Here is a 22,686-nt window from a genome sequence, read left to right as displayed (position 1 = left end):
GGAAATTCTTAAAACCTGGACTGTTAGGGTGCCTTGAGGAACGAACTTGGGAACCTATAAATAATCCTTAGTACCTAGTAGACTGTAAGTGAACTAGGGGACACAGTTGAGGAAAAAGTAGCACAGTCTAGTGGAAACAGGCAAAGGCCAGGTCTGATACAAGTGACCCGCGCCATGCCTCGCTATGCTTAATCTGCAACTTTGTACTAAACCACAAATACTAATGCTAAGCACCTAATACACTATACTTGAACTTAGATGCAAAATTGAGGAAAAAAATTGAGGAAAAACGGCACAAAAGGGATAGGTGTATGAGGATATAACTGTAGTAGTCATTTCTTCAAATAAACTAAAGATCAGAAAGGTGGTTTTAATTTTAGCTTTTTGAAAACGTGTGTCTGATCTCCTGATGGTCAAGGTATATATTTGTTTCATTGTTAATGTGTAATTTTAGTGCTGGGAAATTCTTAGCATTTCTATTTTATTTTTTATTTAAATATTGTAAAACCTATATATTATTCTTGTTTTACCTCTGCCCTTTGTATATAAATTTGCTCTGTTACATTGCATGACATTAGTGTTAGTATTCATAAGCAGACAAAAAGCACTTCCTCTGGTCAGTAATTAAAATGTTTGCACCATTATTATTCTATGAATAAACATACGGCTTTTTGTTCTTTTTGTATTATATTAATTTATATAGTGTACTTCTCTCAGTAGAACTCACTTTACATTTAACAGAGGTGAGGCAGCCATATTGGGTGTGCTCAGTTGCTGTTCTATGTAATAATTCATATCAGCCCTACCCCAATGTAACTAAAGGCCCCCATACATCAGAAATTGATTGCAGCAATCGTGCAATTTGCAATCGATTGTGTATAAAAATCTTTCCCTTTTTCAATTGATTGTGGCAATTCTGCAATCTGCAATCGAACACAATCGATTGCAAATTGCACGATTGCTGCAATCGATCTCTGATGTATGGGGGCCTTTACACTCTAAACACACACACACACACAAGCACACTTACTTGTCCAAAACCACTTGACCTAATAGGATGATTTTAGACTTTGTGGGAGGCATTTGGAGTACTTAGCGAAAACTCTTGCAAATCCAATGAGCACATACAAACTCCATGCAGATATGGCCAGTGAGGGAGCAGTACTTGCCACTATGTTGTCAATGAGAACCTGGGATTAGACATACATTTATTGCTGGCACAAACCCACCCACGTATGCTGGCATTGTGCAGACTGTGATATCACTACTGAGAGGCGAACTGTTTTTCTCACTGGACAGAGGTGCGCTCCATCTTTGCCAATCCATTTAATTCCTGTATAGAAGAAAAACAGCACCTGAAATTATGGCTCTGAATCATTTGTTTATCTATGACTGTGGCACTTGAATACACAGAATAGATTCTAGTCCTTTTACTGCAGTATGTGCATCTTGTGCAATCTTCTCTTCTTACTATAGCCTTCAGGTGTCTTATAATTTCTTGATAGTTTGTGACATTTAGCTTGTTCACTATTATCACATAGTCTCAGCGGGGACCTCCTTGTTCAGTTGTTAGATCTGTTAAGCTGCACACTAAAAATAACGCGTCTGCATGTCTGTGTGTTTAGCAGTTACCCAGCCACTAACAGCGAGCGACTCAATTACACAGTGTTTACACATACACCTTTTGAAACTTTGCGGCTCACTGATCATTTATTATTCCGTTTACTTGTGGTCATGCAACAAATGGTTTCTTTTATTGCATGTTTTATATGTTTGTATATTTCCTGCTGTTTGTTTGTAGCTGGAACTCCAGAGGACAAGATGAGGCTGTTTCTGATCTATTACATCACGTCTGCACAGCCCCCCTCAGAGGTACTGCCAATTACTATATTTTGCTGAAAAAATTTCCACATTTCCATAAATTATTAATAAATTATGCTCCATAAAGGTTAGTGAAGGACTTCCACAGATTGTACTGGTAAGGGTTAAATAAAATCTAGCGTGCACATGACTTTTTTTTATTTGTAGGGCCTTGGGTTAAGAGTGAAAGGTGTCTTCCACTTCTAGATATCTTTTATTGTATTGGCTTGTATGTGCCGCTTTTACCAAATGCATTGCTTTTTTTATATACTGGCTGCCTTCTGTGCTTTTTAAGCTATTCATTTGTATTAGGTGGAGTCATTTGTTTTAGTTGATCTACGGTTAGAAGTAATGCAGAACACACAGTCCATCTGCCTTGTGTTCCAAGGCTGTGAAAATGAACATGACTGAAAAGCACAGCTCTAAAGGTAAAGCTATGATATGGTCAAATCAAATGACATGGAGGACATGTACAAGCCAATAAATGACTCCTCTTATAGGGAAAACCCCTTTAAATTCATATCATGGCATTAGGCTTGTGCATATCCTGTATAAAATGGGATGCCTGCTGCATTCTTAATAAGTTTTAAACATTTTTGCAGTTTTAACCCAACAAATGTCCTTTGTGCACGGAGACTAAAGAATGTATTTTTTTATTTTATTTCTATTTTTATCCGTCGTCCTGTGAAGGGGATCTTAAGCACCCTTCCCTCCCAGAGGATGTCTTCTCTCTCACACCAGCTGTGTTTTGCCTAAGGTGGCTTCCTGTTTGGCCTGACCATAAGTGCTGTTTGGTATTCAGAGAACGAGCACTACAGTATAGCACAGACACAATGGGCCACATGATCCACCCATACACACATGCTACTGTATTTGTTATTACTCTTCTGTCTCGTTCACACCGTGAGTAATAACAACATGCTTTAGATATGCAGTTTTTGTGTCTATTTTACATGTGTCACCCCCAGAACATTCTGCATTGTAATGCGGGAATAATGAGTTTGTTACGGATTTGTAACCACTTTTTAGCGGATTGTTTATGGCTAATTAGAATGCGAACATTTATTAATAGGAAGCCTGTTCTTTTCATTCTGTTTTAATTCACATTATTTTATTAAAACTAGCGCATACAGTAATTATATGTAGCGCTGTATTGGTCTATACTAGTGGTCGACAACCCGTAGCTCGCGAGCCACTATGGCAATCATCTGACGTGCTTCCCCGTGGCTCCACCTACGGCGTCGACGCTACAATACATGACGGACCCTGCGAGTGACTCCCGCTCAGCCTTGCCTGTATTTAGCTTGATAAGGAATTTCTACAGAATAAGAGCCTGTGGTATTGCAAAGTGATTTGCTAGACCACTGAACGTGGACACACTACAGATGAGGCGTTCTATGATTAACCAGTTCTCGTAGGAAACTTATGTAGTTATTTTCCGCATGTTACGATTATTGATCATATTGTATTGGATGGTGAAATCCGTGTATGCTTTAATTCTCTAATTACACATTGTCTATTTTAATAAAAATCTGCATTGAGCCCTACAGTGTGAGCGCAAACAGAATTTATGAGGCTTAATTCCTGCTGCAGAATTTTTTACAGGGTTTTTTTAATGTTTGAATGAAAACAAAAAACCCCACAAAGAGCAAATATATAGGGGAACACACATGGGCATAAGAGAGAAAAGTGGGATTAATCAAGATATAACCATATACATTTTGTATCTTCAGGAGGTTTAATTTTTCTTGAGTAGCTCACACCCCAATTAAGGTTGGAGACCACTGGTCTATACTAATTAAAATAAGTCCCATTGCAGGGTCCAGGCATTCACATATAGTTGAAACCTCTGGTATTGCTGAGCTTCTCTCTGTGTAGTAGGGTAGATCCAATATCAGTAGCACTAAGTGTTTGATTCATATCTTGTTTGGAGAGTTGACAATAACAGTAATTAGCATTAGTGCTTCATTGTGATAGGTAGCCATTCCTCACCTGGAAAAACAAACTGATAAACTAAATAATGGTGATCAAGGATCATGCCCATTGTTGTGCAATAGATTAAAACGGATTGAGAAATGTTTTTATCTCCAATACGGCTACCCGTTTCTCAGTTGGATTTAAGCAAAGATGAAACGCATGTAAATAGGGTACATTGTTTACATGTGAGTTAATAGATTCTTCGTTGCTTGGATATGCAGCCAGCACTTCACTCATCTGCATTCTGGATTTTAAATGCTTTCAGTCATGTAAAATGGTCCCAGAGCATTTCACCAAGCTTATATTTCCTCTCATAACGGATACAAGACAAAAAAAGACACACACGTGTGTGTGTGTGTGTGTGTGTGTGTGTGTGTGTGTGTGTAAAGGTATAGGGACGATGCTTATAATTTAGTTTTTCATTTTCTGTTTCATTGTTCTGCAAAGGTTTATGGGTGCAGACGGCCAGTCATTCTCCATGATTAAACATAAAATGTGTAGTTTGTTTTTTTATTTTATTCTCATTAATATCTCCCTTTTCAGACTGACCTAGATCAGTATAAGAATGCCCTGGAGGATGCAGGTTGTAGCTTGGCACCTTTAAACTACATCAAACAGTGGAAGTAAGTATACTGTGTAGCCTAGTATTGCAATTAGATGTATGGAAACCAGAGTCACCCTAACATCAATGTGTCTTTAATTGTTTACATAGGGCCTTTGCTAAAATGGCATCCGCACCAGCCAACTATGGAACTGGAGCCACTAAATCCAAAGGGTAGGCACTTTATAGGCCTTGTGCCTTTCACACTGAAAATCTCAGTTCTGTTATTCTACATTATACCAGAACTGAGCAAGTTTTAAGGCTATAATGAGTGTTCTCAGTCATTCATTGCTTCCAGCCTGTTAAAGTGAAAAAAATACATAAATAACTGTTTAAACACAAGATTATTTTAGAAGTGTGACACCCATAAACTCCATTTAAAATGTTATGTGTGTGTCAGTTTATAACCAAGAGCACACAGGAATCCCTCATGTAGAGCTGACTAAAATGGACATTTATTTTTTCCATGGGAACAGTTTGTGCACTCCCATATCAGTTTTGCCTTCCCAGGCATCCCCGCTTGTGGTCCTGGCTTTTTTCTAGGGACACCCGAATACCACCTCCTCCATCTTTTTTGCTTGGACATGCAGCCACGTGTCTTTGTTGATATTTGCCCGTTGCCCGTTCACCTGCATCGCTGCACAATGTGTGTTTGAGCAGTAGGTACAGTAGGCTCTGAGCCCCTTATCTTTGACTGGTCTGGGCTTGGCTTTATTTGTCCTTTTCCCATTGTCTTCAGGTCTGTTTCATATCATCTGCTCCTTACTAGGGCAAACCTTACTGGCTGTGATGGTATACATTCAGCATATCAACACAAGAAGGCGACATGGACTGGAGGCTGACATTGAACTTGTCGACATCCTCAATGACAGATACAATGTCGACACCATTATTTTGTCGATATTAGAGTTAGGCTGCGGTTAGGGTTAGTTAAAATCCCTATGGGAAACCATTCTGGCAATGACGAGTTTGTGAATTTCTAAATGTAGCATGTTGGCCTTCTGTCCATGTAGACATTATGAACATTGACTTTCTCTACCACACCCGACTGTGACCTGTGAGTGATCCGCAGCAAAGTCCATGACCTCTTTGCAGGATTTACTGTTGAATACCAGACCAACAGACTCCACAGCCCATATAAGCCAATGCCAACAGCTGTCATCAAAGTGGCTCTGCTTGTAGATGGTTTTCCAGTGTCTTTGAGTATGAATTAAACTATTTTACCAATAGGGCACAGATTATACCCAGGCTAAAATATAGCTAAATCCACTTTACTTGTGATTTTGTACAATCCACATTTTATATCTTTCACTATAGATATGCATATACTGTATTTAACCTAGAAATACATTGACAGTAGTTTAACAGGATGTTAAAACAATCCTTTCTCAGAGCTGCTAGCCACAGTAAGCAAGAAACCTGATGCAGTGGCCACTGCTGATACAGGGTTATCTCTCTCCTGATGTTTAATTGATGTTTAATCCTAGGAACATAATAGTACAAAAAGCAGCATGGTGAGAACAGATGGTTAGGTGAACCTGTTGAATTTGACAGCGTAGTTTAGTTTTTTGGCCTTACACAGGAATCTCTTGCTCGCAGGTTAACCTGCTCTTCGTCCTATTCTTAACCGCTAGACTCCAGCATATGACATAAACTTTCATGCATCAGATTGCAGCTCTCCCAGTAACTTTGCTTCTTTTACAATTCCATCACCAATTAGGACAAAGTAGTTCTGTGCCCTTTTTTGGCAGTCTACAGACACTGTCAGAGTTGGCATTACCCAGCTCCCTTCTACCATACTGGATCTCTTGTTTCCCTACTCCACTCTCCCTGTTACTGTCAGACATGACACACAGACCCATCCACTGCTGAAGTCTTCAAAGCTACACACTGTTTATTCAGGTACAATGATCCTGTTCTATGAAGCCCATTCTGGGAGGAGAAGCTGGCACCAGGGGTGCATCTTTTTATACCCGGTCTTCTTTTTTGTACTTCCAGACTGCTTTCCAGAGTCATGAATTCGGGGTCACAGTTTGTCATGGAGGGGGTGAAAAACTTGGTTCTAAAGCAGCAGGTAAACAGCCTAAGGAACGGGAATTATTTTGACAAGTGTAAGATCAATAGGCAGGTAATTGAGCCACATAGGAAAGAATAATACGATGAATGACTTCACAGAGAGTTAAGTATAAATTTAAAGCCGTCTCCATCATGCCATTATTCCGTGGTGCACCAGACCTACACAGCTGTGCAAGTTTAGTCCAGCACAAAGCACACAGTCTACATTGAGATTAATGCTAATCATATTGGTAGTAAGGTTGTCGTTCCACTGTTCAGTGCTGTAGAGCTGGAAATCTTTGTGTTCCCATCAACATACGGGTTAATGTAGCCACCTTCCCATCCTGCCCAGTTCCCCTATCCTGTTTGTCTTGGCCGCTCAAAACAAGAACCTTTGTGAATGTGTTTGGACATTTGATATAAGCACTATGCACAGGACTTTCTGTCACATCTCCCACTGAGCTCATAGTAAATGTGTCCACTCTTAGAATGTCAGCTGTAAAATGTGAATATCCGTAGCCAGCAATATAGGTCTATGGAAATTTACATTTTATCTTCCCTCTGTTGTTCTGCTGTACTCCCAAGAATAATAGCATACACATCTGCGTAATGGCAGCGATGGGGCTAGACATGTTATAACAGGGATGCCCAATTAGAAGCTCACAGGACAGATATGGATTCTATTCTTCTCTGTTGCCAGTCAACTTTGCCACAATCCTCCTGGGTAGATGGAGCAGAGTTATGGAATCTGTGGCATTCCAGTTGTTGTGAAGCTACAGGTCCACAGGCTGGCATGGGTGCTGGGAACTGTAGTTCCCCAGCAGCTGGAGAGCCACTGATTTGCCTCACTACGAGTGTGTTTTTATTGCCAAAGACAAGGCGTACCTTTTATACTTGCCTTTTCATTCTGTGTATGTTTGTTGCATCATTTTTGCAGACGCATTGTAAACATGTTATACTACATATTATAGCATTGAATAAATAAATAAATACACCACACACCAGGGTGTGACAAGCTCCTGTTACAATGAAGATATTTCAATAGAATTCTCCCCACCAAAATAACACTACCTATTCCAGGACAGTGATATTTTTGGAATAAACAACATTAGCCCATGTTCCATTGAATTCTGTAATCTAATTTTGTGCATTTATTTTTATCTTCATAGAACTTGCCAGTTACTCGAGTCCTTGATAGTCTAATGGAAGTAAAATCTAATCTGGTAAGAAAAGTCGTGAATAAGATAAAAATTTGTCCCTACTTTGTATTTGGTTGCTGTCACATAACTGTATGATGGTAAAATAACAATGATGAATAATCTTTGATATTTTGGATTGTACAGATGTAGCCACGGTCATCTATTCTGTGATGCGAGCGCATCACGGCATGGATGGCATGGACGACTCGCATGTCCGCGTCTATGGCACGCGTGTGCGTATGGACACCATAGACTTCACTGGGGAGAAAGCCTAATCGCAGCACGGCAAGAGCTCCACTGACGCTGTGCGCACGCATTGTGGCAACAATGACGGCAGCTACATCTGTATGTTCACGCTCAAAGGAGACATACAGTATGCAATACTTTCAACCGTCTTCACACATACGGGCTCAAAAACTGCTATGTTACATCCAATTTCCTAGTATCATAAATATTTTAAAGTGTTTCAAGATCGGTCTGTTCCTACTAGTTGTGTTTATTTTCCTTCTTGTATGTTTATGTTTTTGTTATTGATGGTTTTATTTTATGTGCTCCCAGCTGAAAGTAAAAAGGGGAAGGAAAAAAAAACTGCATGTGTTTTGGAAAGAACGCCGGACACCCTCCTTAAAGCTGACTCCGTTGCCAGGAGCTCGTAAACTTTCGGCTCTGGGGGCCATGTGTTTGTGTACAAGGTCTGATCTCCATGTACATGGTCCAACCCACTTGCAGAGGCAGCTTTAACCGTTTACTGTTGGAGAGCCATAGAGCTTTGGAATAGGTTGTTAGCGCCCCCTCTAAATACTCCAAAAGTGGGGAAATACCGGATCGAGGATTGGGTTTGGGACACCATAATAACTTTGGCTTTATTGGCCTTTAAATTAATTATCATATACCCTCCTGCTTCATGAAAATTACAGTGGTTCAATATGATGTATTGTGATTGTTTTTTTATATTCAACTCAAGCATAAAGATTAGGTTTCTTCATACTCAAAGGCCAAAATGCACATATGTTTTGTGCTCTTCTGCTGGGCAAATTAAAATAGATGAAAATAATAGGTTTAACTCATGTCCTCCATGTCTTTGTTTAATATAAAATAATGCAACACCTAGATTATTCTTTAGTAAACATTACATGTCCAGAGTTCTGTGGACACCTGAACATCACATTTGTGCTTGTTAAATATCTCATTCTAAAACCAAGGGCATTTATATGGATTTGGTCCCCCTTTGCTGCTTTAACAGCCTCCGCTATTTTGGCAAAGGCTTTCCACTAGATTTTGGAACATGGTTGCGTGGAGTTGCATCCATTCAGCCACATTAGTGAGGTCAGGCACTGAGGTTGGGTGATAAGGTCTAGCTCGCAGTCAGCATTCCAATTCATCCCAAAAATTTGCAATTTGGTTGGGGTCAGGGCTTTATGCAGGCCAGTCAAGTCACACCAAACCATTTTTTGATGGCCCTTGCTTTGTACACGGTGGCATTGTCATGTTGAACAAGAGCCTTACTCATACTATTGCCAAGTGTTGAAAGAAAACAATTTTGTATCATTGTATGCAGAAGCTTTTAAGTTTTCCTTTACTGGAACTAAAGAGCCCAGGCTAAACCATGAAAAACAGCCCCAGACCATAATTCCTCCTCCACGTTTTACAATTGGACGTACAGATTTGAGCAGGAAGTGTTATCTTGGCATTTGCCAAACCAAGATTCATCAGTCAGGCTGACAGGTGGTGAGGCGTTATTTGTCACTCCAGGAAACACATCTCTACTGTTCCAGAGCCCAATGTCAGTGTACTTTACACAACTCCGGCCGACGTTGGGCATGGGGATCTGATGCTTGTGTACGGCTGCTCGGCTATGAAACCTAATCCATGAAACACCTGATAAACAGTTCTTGTACTGACATTGTTTCCAGAACTCAGTAGTGCGTGTGGCAATTAAGTTGCAGTAAATTGTGAAGATTAATTTTACATGTTAATGCGTTTTTGTGGTCTCATTCTGTAAGCTAGTGTGACACTAATAACAAGAGTGGTCAACAAACTGAAACGTTGAAAATGTATGTAAATTCTTTTTGATTTGGAGAAGACTGTTTTATTGAAGTGTCTTTTACTTACAGAAGATGTTATTACAAGCTTGGATTATCAAATAGTAAAATATTTTGTTTAGGATTTACTGAGAGCCATGCCAACTCCATATCTGTACTCACATTTTACAGTTGCTCCCCTGCAACGCAACATAGCTCTGCCAAGGTGCACCTTCTGCCTGCGCTAAAGCGTCAATCTATATGCTTCCCATGTATCTGTAGTTTTATTTATTAAGATTTCATACTTCACAGAACATTGTATATGTACGAGGGTAAGTCAAAAATTATCCACACTCCAGTTATAGAAATGCTTTCCGTACTAGGTCGCAGTCTTCCCTGTCACTGCTGTGCAGGTTTGAACGTGTTATGACACTTCGTTTGTGACTGCAGTGCAAGAAAAAATGGCTGCCCCACTTGTGATTTGCACAAAAGAAGAGCAGCGTGCAGTGATTCATTTTTTATGATCTGAGGGTGTGCCTGGTGCCGATATTTATCGAAGACTTTGTGCACAGTTATAGAGAAAGTGTTTTGTCTTAAAGAAGTATGTATGAATGGATAGGGAAGTTCAAAGAAGGTTGCACAAGTGTCAGCCATGAAGAAGGAGGCTTCGTGGCTCGCAGCTCAGCCTAAAACATTTTTTAATGAGGGAGTTCGAAAGCTTGTTGACAGATGGACAAAGTGTATTGAAAAGCAGGGAGATTATGTCGAAATATAATGTATTTGTCTTTTCCAGAAGTTGATTAAAATAAATTGTACAGCCAGAGTGCGGATAATTTTTGACCCTCGTATTTTACTGACAAATATGGGACTCATTTTTTTTTTACAGTAACTTTAAAGACTGGTGACAGCCATGTTACAACATTAAATTTCAATTATAATAAATATTCTTCTTTTGTTATATTACAGGAGACAGATGATTACAGATATTTTGATCCCAAGATGTTACGAGGAAATGACAGGTGAATCGTCTACATAGTAACCTAGTCCTAACTAGACTATATTGTGTTCACTCTACCAAAGGCAGGAATCCAATTACAGACATTTCCCAAATAGACCAGCAAGCAAAGCTTCTGTGTTCTATAATATGCATTTCCATGTCTATATTATATGGACAGCCTCTTATTATTTGATTTTTTTTCCTTGCCCACACTGACTTCATTGCTTCCAATATATCCTACTTATAAACAGTCGAATCACATTATTATGACCACCAGCTAATAGCCAGAGTAACCGCCATGCTAATACCCAGCGTAACCGCTGTGTGCAGCGCGGACAGCAGCTAGACAGGCTGGGAGTGAGTGACTCAATAAGGTGCTGGTAGGTTGGCACAGCTATCTGGAGCCATGCTGACTGCATGCATCGCACAGCTGCTGGAGGGTGCATGGTGGAGTATCCATAGAGCGAATACAACGATCGAAGTGGTCCCACAGATACTCAATTGGGTTCAAGTCTGGGGAATTAGGGGGCCTGGAAAGTACTTGGAAGTCTTGGTCGTGCTCATCCAACCACTGTCAGACATTTCTAGCCGTGTGACATGTCGCATTTTCTTGCTGGAAGATCCCATCCACCTCAGGGAAGACAATCAGCATGTATGGGTGTACGAGCTCTGCAAGGATGGATCCATAACCAATTCGGTTGAGGGTGCCTTCCACATAGATGAGTGGGCCCAGAGAATACCAAGAAAACATTCCCTAGACCATAATGCTGCCACCACCAGTGTTCTTCCAGCAATGGTTGCAGGGTGTTTGTTCTCCGATGTTTCTTGTCTGACACGCCAACGTCCATCTGTTCATTGAAGCCGAAACGTGACTCATCGGAGAAGGCAACCCTTCGCCAATTAGCAGAGGTCCAATTCCAATACAGGAGTGAAACTTGAAGCCTTTTCCTGCCGATGCACATTCGTTAGCATAGGTGCAGTGACCATCTGTTTGCTTCAGAGCCCCATACGCAGCAGGAATCCGCTGAAATGTCATTTTAGACACACGTCTGGTGGCCCCCAAGTTCATTTTGACGGTGAGCTGCTCCACTGTAGTGTGTCAGTCGGCCCTCATACACCTTCGTAGCCGACGTTCACCTCTCACATCATTGGCACGTGGTGCTCTGCAGTTTCCACATCGGTTATTCGCAGTGGTGCCATTTGTCCAGTCACGATACACCTTCACCACAGCAGTACGCGAACAGTTCACAAACTGAGCTGTTTCTGAAAAACTGACACTCTTGGCCCGAAAGCCAATAATAATCCCTTTTTGCAACTCCGATAAATCGCCCCTGCCGATGTCAAATGTAGGAGGTGGTCATAATAATGTGACTCGACTGTGTGTGTGTGTGTGTATATATATATATATATATCGGCAAATGATGGATGGGCACTCTGGGTCTTACTGTGCTAGAAAAAAATCTCCTGCAGACTGGAGGGGGTCAACATTTCAGGGCACAAACCCTTTTATCAAGGAGATTTTTTTCTAGCACAGTAAGACCCAGAGTGCCATCCATCATTTGCCGGTATACATTACAGTACAGGAAAGGCACTGGGCCAGTTGCAATTTTAACCGCAGGAGTGCCGGACAATACCATTTTCCTATATATAAAATATATATGTATGTGTATATATATATATATATATATATATATATAAGTAATTTCCGAAATCTAGAGGACACTCTTTAAAAATAAATAGAAAAAACTTTTAGTCATCATATGAACTTAGTCCATTATTATTCACCAATGTTAATCAAGCCTCATCTGGTTATTCTTCATCACCACCCAGTAAAAAAAGATATCAGCATTAGCCTCCTAGTACAAATTGTCTGTCGACCTCGGTCCCTTTATCTCTAGACCTTTAAAGACCAGCAGGTGGTTTCTTCGTAGCGTGAAGAGATGATGTGATGCTGCTGGTCTTTAAAGGTATAGAGATAAAGGGACCGAGGTCGACAGACAATTTGAGCATGGATATGCTATCATGACATGTATTGAATATTTGGGTGATTATGGAACAGCCTGAAGGCTGCTGAAGCTGATTGTGCTAGGAGGCTAATGCTGATATATATTTTACTGGGTGGTGATGAAGAATAACCAGATGAGGCTGGATTAACATTGGTGAATAATAATGGACTAAGGGCCTGATTCAAAGCCTTCTGTTTTTTTTAGAGCAGCCTCCTGGCCGCTCGCATAGCTCTGGGTGACCACCCACAGCTATAGTGAGCGGCCAGAAAGATGGTCGCGATGGTCAAGACCATCGCGGCCATCGGGCTAGCGACGAGACCCTTGTGGTAGGGTCTCGTTGCCGCAAGCCCCAGAGTGCTTTCTGTAATAACAGAGCCAAAAGCACTCCCACTGACATCACTTGTGATGTCAGTGGGGCCGGCCCCAGACGGTAGGGAACGCCTCCGTCTGGGCAGACATGCCCCCGGCCTGCCCACCAAAGGGGGCGTGCTGTTACTCAACATCAAAAGCACACCCCCTTTGGTACGAGACACAGAGCGACCGTTTGCCCGTCGTGCGCATGCGTACTGGGCCACCATCGACCCGCTTGCGAGCGCATAGCGCTCACGAGCGGGTCTTGATCAGGCCCTAAGTTCATATGCTAAATAAAGTTTCTTTCTATGCTTTTGAAAGAGTGCCCTCTTGATTCCGTAACTATTAATGAGCCAGTTCAGTATTATGTTGGCCACCTCTAGAGTGAGCACCTTGTTAGTTGTGAACATTTAAGGGGAGTGCATACCATTAATTTATATATATATATATATATATATATATATATACACACAACAACAATACTAGAGGGCGCAAATTCAAATATTGATATTCCTTTATGGTATATGATGGTTGATACCAAATGGGGAATCCAAAGACAAGTTCTTATAAAGGCAATAACCTTATCCGGTTATAGCGTATTCCAATATGATTGATAGTCGATTTCATAGAGTCCAAAGAGCTTCTAGAAAAGACCCGCTCACCAAAAATCACCAAGAAATGGCCCAAAGGCCCACAATTAGATGTTGTAAACAGTGTATTTATTTAAAAGTTTTTGTCATTATGACATCAAAATAATTAAAAGCTTTCTTACACAATAAATTTATCCATTAACACAGCAAGGGAAGATGGCAATGGATATCCTGTTGTCTCCCCTTTTTTGGGGGGTAAAGTTTCAAAAACACAGGTATTAACCCTTCTGGTCAATGGATTTACGGGTTGTAAATCCATTGACCAGAAGGGTTAATACCTGTGTGTATAAGGTGTAATTTAATTTATGTACACACACTTTTTTTGATGCTCAAAATTATAAAAAATATTGTATAAAATGACCTGCAGGCTGTGTGTATAAGGTTTATATAGAACATAAATGCATTCTGTGTTTAGTTTTGGGTCCTATACCCAAGATATTTCATTATAGTATGCAAATATTCCAAAATACGGAATTATTATTATTATTATCCTTTATTTATATGGCGCCACAAGTGTTGCGCAGCACCTTACATAGTACATAGAACTAATAGGTGACCAAGAAACAAGTAACTTACAGTACATTACAGTGCAGGACAAGGACATGATTTATATACATTGCTGCAATAGCGATTAAAACACTCACAATAAGCTGCCGGGAGTTGGCAGTCACGTGTTAGGTGCCCTAATGGGGAGTAGAGAGTAGAAGAAAATGTAAAGAGAAGCACATGAGGGAAGAGGTCCCTGCTCATGAGAGCTTACATTCTAAGGGATATTCCGATTATCCAAAATACCCCTGGTCCCAAGAATTTTGGATATGGGAGACTCAACCTGTGTGTGTGTGTGTGTGTGTGTGTGTGTATGTATATATATATATATATATATATATATATATATATATATGTGTGTGTGTATGTATATATGCGTGTGTGTGTGTGTGTATATATATATATATATATATATATATTATTTAGTAAAGACTCTAGTTTTCAATATATCCAACTAATGAGTTATTGTAAGGGTTTATATATAGTATTTAGTAAAGGCTCTAGTTTTCAATATATCCATCTAATGAGTTATTGTAAGGGTTTTTTCTATCGTTTTAGCATATTTTTGGCATAAGAAGGCAGCAGTTTATGAGTTTAGCGTTCAATCCCTTGAAGTTTGCTTGCGCCTATATATTTTGTGATCTGACTAACACATCTTTTGTATGTAAAAACAGTTCTATACCAAGGAACAAGAATCCATTTCAGGAGGTACGTATAGTGACCATATGTACCAGAAAATGCATTGTTAAAGGGACTGATAACTGCGTACTGTATAATCAAAATCTAATTTTTGGGAACACTTCTTAAGTAACCTCTCTAATGGCTTTGCTTTTTATACAAGAACATAATGCTTTCTAGTTTGTTGTGTCTATTTGTATGTCAAGGTCATCCCAAAGTGTAACTGTAGTTTATATTGTAACTTTATTTTTGTCTGCTGAAGTGTGTCAGTACAAAGTTATATATGTTTAGATTCTACAGTGTAACTAACAAAAATTGCCCAGTCATTTTGCCATTGGGATTTTCTACATGAAGGGTGAAAATTCAAGTACAACATCTGAATGGGAGAATAACTGGTACACTTTTGCTATATAAAAAAAAAAGATTTTAAAAAATATCAACTGATGTAATAATGTACATTCACTTAAAGATTGTGCAGCGGTTGCTGCAAATGTAATAATTTGTCACAGGTGAAAATTTTGCCCACAGTATGAGGAGAAATGATTCCATATAAAAATAATTGTTAGACGGGATTGATGGCTGCATAGTATACCGTTATTGCTTTGTCTCTAATGCTGGGTACACACTAGATTCGGGCCGGCGGATCGAAGCGGCATATCTGGCACATCGTCTACTGTGTACCTGCTATGTCGCTGTCAGTGTGCACTCCCGCGCATTGTCAGCAACATTCTCCGTCTGCCCTACATGCAGGGCCGACGGGGGATGTTATTAGCGAGGGCAGCATGGCACCTGGCGTAGCTGCCGGCATCGGCAAGTGTGTATGTCTCTGAAGATGTCGGGCTGGGTCACATCGTCTAGTGTGTACCCAGATGGTAATGATCTGGAGAAGGCCCATCTCTCATTTTTGTAATATGTAATCAGCTGTATCCACAGGAATAGACCATGTGCTTTTGTCAATCTAAAAAGTATAGCTGGAGCCCAGCACCTCTGACCTAAACCACAGTATACCGATCCCCACCATTGCATGTATCAGACAATATTGTAAATGCAGATGCTCTAATATTATAATGGACTCTGTTACATTTTTATTGTATTCTGCATCCATAATTTGCTGTCTCTGCCTGTGTGAGTGGAGCTTGACAATAAAACATGGGCTCTATGTACTAATGTACACAACCCTATTTCTCTGCTTGTGTCACTCATGTTCTGTTTTTTTTTTGTTTTGTTCTTTTGTTCTAATAAACAAGTAGAATTATGCAAATGTTTTATTTTCCCTGCAGGCTATTGTATTTGTTGTTGGAGGAGGTAACTATATTGAGTATCAGAATCTAGTGGATTACATAAAGGTTAGTGTACCTTCAGATTTTCAGCTGTCTTTTTCATAAAATAGCTAGCCCCTCTATTTCATACTTTTATTTTTGTTTTTATTTTAAACAATCGTTTTTATTGCAAGAGATAGAATGTGCATACAGTTATAAAGAAACATATCCAAAAAGCACCAAAATGGAATGAACAAAGGGAACGCAGTCCCGTTCATGAAAGTACTTACAGAGGCGCATGGAAAACACATTTGACACATTTTCAAATAAAAACCCCAAAACTGTAAGAGAGAATGAATACCAAAGGAGAAGAAAAAGACAAAGCAAGCGAAAGAAAGACAGAGGAGGACACTACTTGATTTTAATTTTGCACACTAGTCTAGCTGTGTCCTCACTACATTATTCATCTTTGCTATCTTATATATGTATTATCGAACATGTGAACTGCACTCCCTACTTTCTGTCAGTCCCCTGATCTTACCTTTCCTACTTTCTATCAATCCCCGTCTTGCTCTCTCCTCCCTTACCGTTTCCTACTTTCTATCAATTCCTGACTTGCTTTCTCCTCTCTTACCTCTCCTACTTTCCATCAGTTCTCCGACCTGCTCTCTCTTACCTTTCTTACCTTCTATCAGCCCCCCGACCTGCTCTCTCCTCTCTTACCTCTCCTACTTTCTGTCAGCCCCCCGACCTGCTCTCTCATCCCTTACCTCTCCTTTCTATCAGCCCCCTAACCTGCTCTCTCCTCCCTTACCTCTCCTACTTTCTATCAGCCCCCCGACCTGCTCACTCCTCCCTTACATCTCCTACTTTCTATCAGCCCCCCGACCTGCTCTCTCCTCTCTTACCTCTCCTACTTTCTATCAGCCCCCCAACCTGCTCTCTCCTCCCTTACCTCTCCTTTCAGCCCCATAACCTGCTCTCTCTTCCCTTACCTCTCCTACTTTCTATCAGCCCCCCGACCTGCTCTCTCCTCCCTTACCTCTCCTACTTTCTATCAGCCCCCCGACCTGCTCTCTCCTCCCTTACCTCTCCTACTTTATTTCAGCCCCCGACCTGCTCTCTCCTCCCTTACCTCTCCTTCTTTCTATCAGCCCCCGACCTGCTCTCTCCTCCCTTACCTCTCCTACCTGCTCTCTCTCCTCCCTTACCTCTCCTTTCTATCAGCCCCCTAACCTGCTCTCTCCTCCCTTACCTCTCCTACTTTCTGTCAGCCCCCCCGACCTGCTCTCTCCTCTCTTACCTCTCCTACTTTCTGTCAGCCGCCCGGCCTGCTCTCTCCTCCCTTACCTCTCCTTTCTATCAGCCCCCTAACCTGCTCTCTCCTCCCTTACCTCACCTACTTTCTATCAGCCCCCGACCTGCTCTCTCCTCTCCTACTTTCTGTCAGCCCCCCGACCTGCTCTCTCCTCCCTTACCTCTCCTACCTGCTCTCTCCTACTTTCTGTCAGCCCCCAACCTGCTCTCTCCTCCCTTACCTCTCCTACTTTCTATCAGCCCCCCGACCTGCTCTCTCCTCCCTTACCTCTCCTTTCTATCAGCCCCCTAACCTGCTCTCTCCTCCCTTACCTCTCCTACTTTCTGTCAGCCCACAACCTGCTCTCTCCTCCCTTACCTCTCCTACCTGCTCTCTCCTCCCTTACCTCTCCTACTTTCTATCAGCCCACTATCCTGCTCTCTCCTCCCTTACCTCTCCTACTTTATTTCAGCCCCCGACCTGCTCTCTCCTCTTACCTCTCCTACTTTCTGTCAGCCCCCCGACCTGCTCTCTCCTCCCTTACCTCTCCTACCTGCTCTCTCCTCCCTTACCTCTCCTACTTTCTATCAGCCCCCCGACCTGCTCTCTCCTCCCTTACCTCTCCTACTTTATTTCCGCCCCCGACCTGCTCTCTCCTCCCTTACCTCTCCTACTTTATTTCAGCCCCCGACCTGCTCTCTCCTCCCTTACCTCTCCTACTTTCTATCAGCCCCCCGACCTGCTCTCTCCTACTTTCTATCACTTCTCCGACCTGCTCTCTCCTCCCTTACCTTTCTTACCTTCTATCAGCCCCCCAACCTGCTCTCTTCTCCCTTACCTCTCCTTTCTATCAGACCCCTAACCTGCTCTCTCCTCCCTTACCTCTCCTACTTTCTATCAGCCCCCCGACCTGCTCTCTCCTCCCTTACATCTCCTACTTTCTATCAGCCCCCCGTCCTGCTCTCTCCTCTCTTACCTCTCCTACTTTGTCAGCCCCCCGACCTGCTCTCTCCTCCCTTACCTCTCCTACCTGCTCTCTCTCCTCCCTTACCTCTCCTTTCTATCAGCCCCCTAACCTGCTCTCTCCTCTCTTACCTCTCCTACTTTCTATCAGCCCCCCGACCTGCTCTCTCCTCTCTTACCTCTCCTACTTTCTGTCAGCCCCCCGACCTGCTCTCTCCTCCCTTACCTCTCCTTTCTATCAGCCCCCTAACCTGCTCTCTCCTCCCTTACCTCTCCTACTTTCTATCAGCCCCCGGACCTGCTCTCTCCTCCCTTACCTCTCCTACTTTCTATCAGCCCCCCGACCTGCTCTCTCCTCCCTTACCTCTCCTACTTTATGTCAGCCCCCAACCTGCTCTCTCCTCCCTTACCTCTCCTACTTTCTATCAGCCCCCCGACCTGCTCTCTCCTCCCTTACCTCTCCTACTATCTATCAGCCCCCCGACCTGCTCTCTCCTCCCTTACCTCTCCTACTTTATTTCAGCCCCCGACCTGCTCTCTCCTCCCTTACATCTCCTACTTTCTATCAGCCCCCCGACCTGCTCTCTCCTCTCTTACCTCTCCTACTTTGTCAGCCCCCCGACCTGCTCTCTACTCCCTTACCTCTCCTACCTGCTCTCTCTCCTCCCTTACCTCTCTTTTCTATCAGCCCCCTAACCTGCTCTCTCCTCCCTTACCTCTCCTACTTTCTATCAGCCCCCTGACCTGCTCTCTCCTCCCTTACCTCTCCTTTCTATCAGCCCCCTAACCTGCTCTCTCCTCCCTTACTTCTCCTACTTTCTATCAGCCCCCGGACCTGCTCTCTCCTCCCTTACCTCTCCTACTTTCTGTCAGCCCCCCGACCTGCTCTCTCCTCCCTTACCTCTCCTTTCAGCCCCCTAACCTGCTCTCTCTTCCCTTACCTCTCCTACTTTCTATCAGCCCCCCGACCTGCTCTCTCCTCCCTTACCTCTCCTACTTTCTATCAGCCCCCCGACCTGCTCTCTCCTCCCTTACCTCTCCTACCTGCTCTCCTCCCTTACCTCCTGCTTTCTATCAGCCCCCTAACCTGCTCTCTCCTCCCTTACCTCTCCTACTTTATGTCAGCCCCCAACCTGCTCTCTCCTCCCTTACCTCTCCTACTTTATGTCAGTCCCCAACCTGCTCTCTCCTCCCTTACCTCTCCTACTTTCTATCAGCCCCCCGACCTGCTCTCTCCTCCCTTACCTCTCCTACTTTCTATCAGCCCCCCGACCTGCTCTCTCCTCCCTTACCTCTCCTACTTTATTTCAGCCCCCAACCTGCTCTCTCCTCCCTTACCTCTCCTTCTTTCTATCAGCCCCCCGACCTGCTCTCTCCTCCCTCACCTCTCCTACTTTGTCAGCCCCCCGACCTGCTCTCTCCTCCCTCACCTCTCCTACTTTCTATCAGCCCCCGACCTGCTCTCTCTTCCCTTACCTTTCTTACTTTGTATATTTTTCCTTGACGGTCTCTGATTACCCCTCCTACTTTCTATAGTATCTGTTCCCTGGACTGCATCATCCTTCCCACCCATCCTAATTTCTATCTGTTCCCTGGACTGCATCATCCTTCCCACCCATCCTAATTTCTATCTGTTCCCTGGACTGCATCATCCTTCCCACCCATCCTAATTTCTATCTGTTCCCTGGACTGCATCATCCTTCCCACCCATCCTACTTTCTATCTGTTCCCTGGACTGCACCATCCTTTCTAACCCTCATACTTTCCATATGTTCCCCGTTCTGCTCTCTCCTTGCTTACCTCTCATACAATACTACCGTATATCTACTCTGGATTGCTCTCTCATCTGTTTTATTCTTCTACTTTGTTTCCTATAAATGAGCTGCTCATTATTTCTTCATGCAGATGACTTTGGCTAATTGACACGCAAACACACTTTCCCATAAAAATAAAGTTTCATGGCAAGCATCTGGCTCTGGTTTTGCTTTGGATCTTGCTGCTGGTTGCTATGGTCTGTCCTTTCTTCACTGACTTTATTATAGATATTTTTTACACGGTCTTTGTCAGCTCTAAAAAACAGTTCCCAGGCCCATTATCTTTATATCCATGGGTTATTGTTGGAGCCCTTATTTTAACCACTTCCTATGCAGAAATGAAAGCAGGGCATTTAGAATCCTGATAGAGTACATGATTTACGCTACCAGGTCTTCTAAATGCCTTGTAGTCACTTCTGTAAGGGAAATGGTTAAGATGAGATGTAGTCAGGCAGGGTATCTACTTGGTAAATGTAACCCCAGTGTATCCAATGTCCCTCAATGGATGAAAAGGTATTTTCTGATGTACTCCTAACATTCCATCTTGTCCTTTGTTTCAGACCAAACAAGGAAAGCATGTTCTCTATGGCTGCACAGAGCTGTTCAATGCCTCACAATTTGTTAAACAGGTAACAGTCCTTCAGTATGCATGCATGTCATTCAGTAGTGCTGTCTGTAAGATGCCAGGTGCTTACTGCCCCAATCTCTTCCCTCTAGCACCGTACAGCTAGAGCTTCATGCACACTCAGGGGGCAGTAATTAATAAGCACCCAGTACTCATCACGCATTGCGTGGCCAGTTAGAACCCATCTAAAGTCCTTGTTAGGGTGTACAAAACCAGGACTTATCGCACATGTCTGCTCACCTCCTCAGGAGGGGGCGAGCAGAAATACTGGCGAGAACAATAGAATCTTCCCCTCAGAGAGGTGAATTTTCTGGCACTTTTTTGATTCTGGAATTAGTGTCATGGCAAAGTGGCAGAGTTGCTTGGTCATTGGCACATTGGAATTTTTGGGAATATTATTTTTCAGACCTAGCGTATTCTGCAGAGTCTTGACCAGATTTCATATGGTAGTAATAATCAGTAGATGGTGTCATTGTCTATCAATTTAAGCATATGGTTTATATAAGGAACACTTATGCCTATGTGTATATTTTGCCCATACTTTTACAGTTACTCCAATTACATGATGACAATACAATCTCTCTCTTCTAAAAGTGTATAAAGCCTAATTATGGGCAGACAGACGATTTAGACAAGTGCAATATCTTTGTAACCCAATTCTACATTTTCCTTCTTTTCTTCTAGTTGTCTCAGCTTGGACAGAAGTAGGAGAGTGCAGTGACCACTCGCCAGGTTCCGCTCCTCTCCCACGTCTGTGATCTGATCATGCAGGGACAGTATGTCCCATACTTGCACCGTTCCATGGACCCTTCTGCTGGCAGAACCCTGCACCAAGTCTGCAAGTATGAAAGAGGAAGGACAAGACCACATCTCCGAGAGATTTTATGCTCTGTGTCATTAATGATTTTCCAGCTCTACAAGCTACTTAAAAGGACTCCCTTATTTAACTTTGCTGGACACGCGCCAGCCTCAGTAACATTGGCATTAACTCTCTCTGTACAAAGAGATCATTTCTAAATAAAAATGATAGATATTGTTTAATTTTATAACGCATAACGTGTATTCTGCGTTTTCCTGATATATATCTTATAGTCAGATTGGGAACAGCAGAGCTTACAAGCTGGCACAGGATGACACTGGGGAAGCCCCTCACTACTGTATGGAGCAACGCTCTACAAAGTAATGCAGAGAAAACGGTTTAGAACACTGTAAAACGTGACCGACAAAATGTCAGATCTATTCCTGTTATGCCATTTACTCCAGAAGTAATAATCCTGGCAGGTAATTATGCAGTAATCTACTCTGAAAAACCATGGTAACAGGGTAATAGCTCCTGATGAATCACAGTGACATTATCAACTTTCCCATAAATATTGAGATGTGCATAATATTTCTCTGATGCTAATTCAGGGCTATTGGTTCTTAAATACCCCAAAACCCTGTGCTTATCTCTAGTCTGTATAGCAATATATATGAATAACTCCCCCAGAAGAGAGTTCCCTGTGTTCCTAAACTGTTACTGAATACCACACGTGAGACGGGAATCAATCGGGAAGCCGACTGCCTAAATACCGGCAGCCGGCTTCCCGACTGTCATATCCCGGCAAGGGTGAAATGCCGGGCGTCTAGATGTAGACGCCCGCATTTCCCCGACGCCGGGAGACCGGCGCCAGGCATCCCGATCGTATGATTCCGGGCAACGCGAGTGGACAGCCGCGGGGGGGGGGGGGAGGGTTAGGTTTAGGGCTCCCGAGGAGGACTTAGGGTTAGGCACCCCCCCGGGAGGG

General features: G+C 42.6%; 1 protein-coding gene across 2 annotated transcripts in view; it reads left to right on the top strand.

The window, feature by feature from the left end:
- SCFD1 (sec1 family domain containing 1) overlaps positions 1-21,955 on the top strand; it is a 141,646-nt gene extending 119,691 nt beyond the window's left edge. For both annotated transcript variants that reach the window (XM_088456600.1, XM_088456601.1), the window contains exons 16-25: positions 1,802-1,872; positions 4,381-4,460; positions 4,550-4,612; positions 6,437-6,512; positions 7,663-7,716; positions 10,680-10,732; positions 14,938-14,971; positions 16,222-16,287; positions 20,835-20,903; positions 21,584-21,955. In XM_088456600.1, the coding sequence (XP_088312726.1) occupies positions 1,802-1,872; positions 4,381-4,460; positions 4,550-4,612; positions 6,437-6,512; positions 7,663-7,716; positions 10,680-10,732; positions 14,938-14,971; positions 16,222-16,287; positions 20,835-20,903; positions 21,584-21,607 (590 nt within the window). In that variant the 3' untranslated portion in view covers positions 21,608-21,955. The remainder of the gene's footprint in view (positions 1-1,801; positions 1,873-4,380; positions 4,461-4,549; positions 4,613-6,436; positions 6,513-7,662; positions 7,717-10,679; positions 10,733-14,937; positions 14,972-16,221; positions 16,288-20,834; positions 20,904-21,583) is intronic.
- The last annotated feature ends 731 nt before the right edge of the window (positions 21,956-22,686 follow it).

This window comes from Taudactylus pleione, unplaced genomic scaffold (genome assembly GCF_031769625.1).
Source record: "Taudactylus pleione unplaced genomic scaffold, aTauple2 ptg000707l, whole genome shotgun sequence".
Taxonomy (NCBI): Eukaryota; Metazoa; Chordata; class Amphibia; order Anura; family Myobatrachidae; genus Taudactylus; species Taudactylus pleione.
This window is presented reverse-complemented; position numbering and strand designations above follow the sequence as displayed.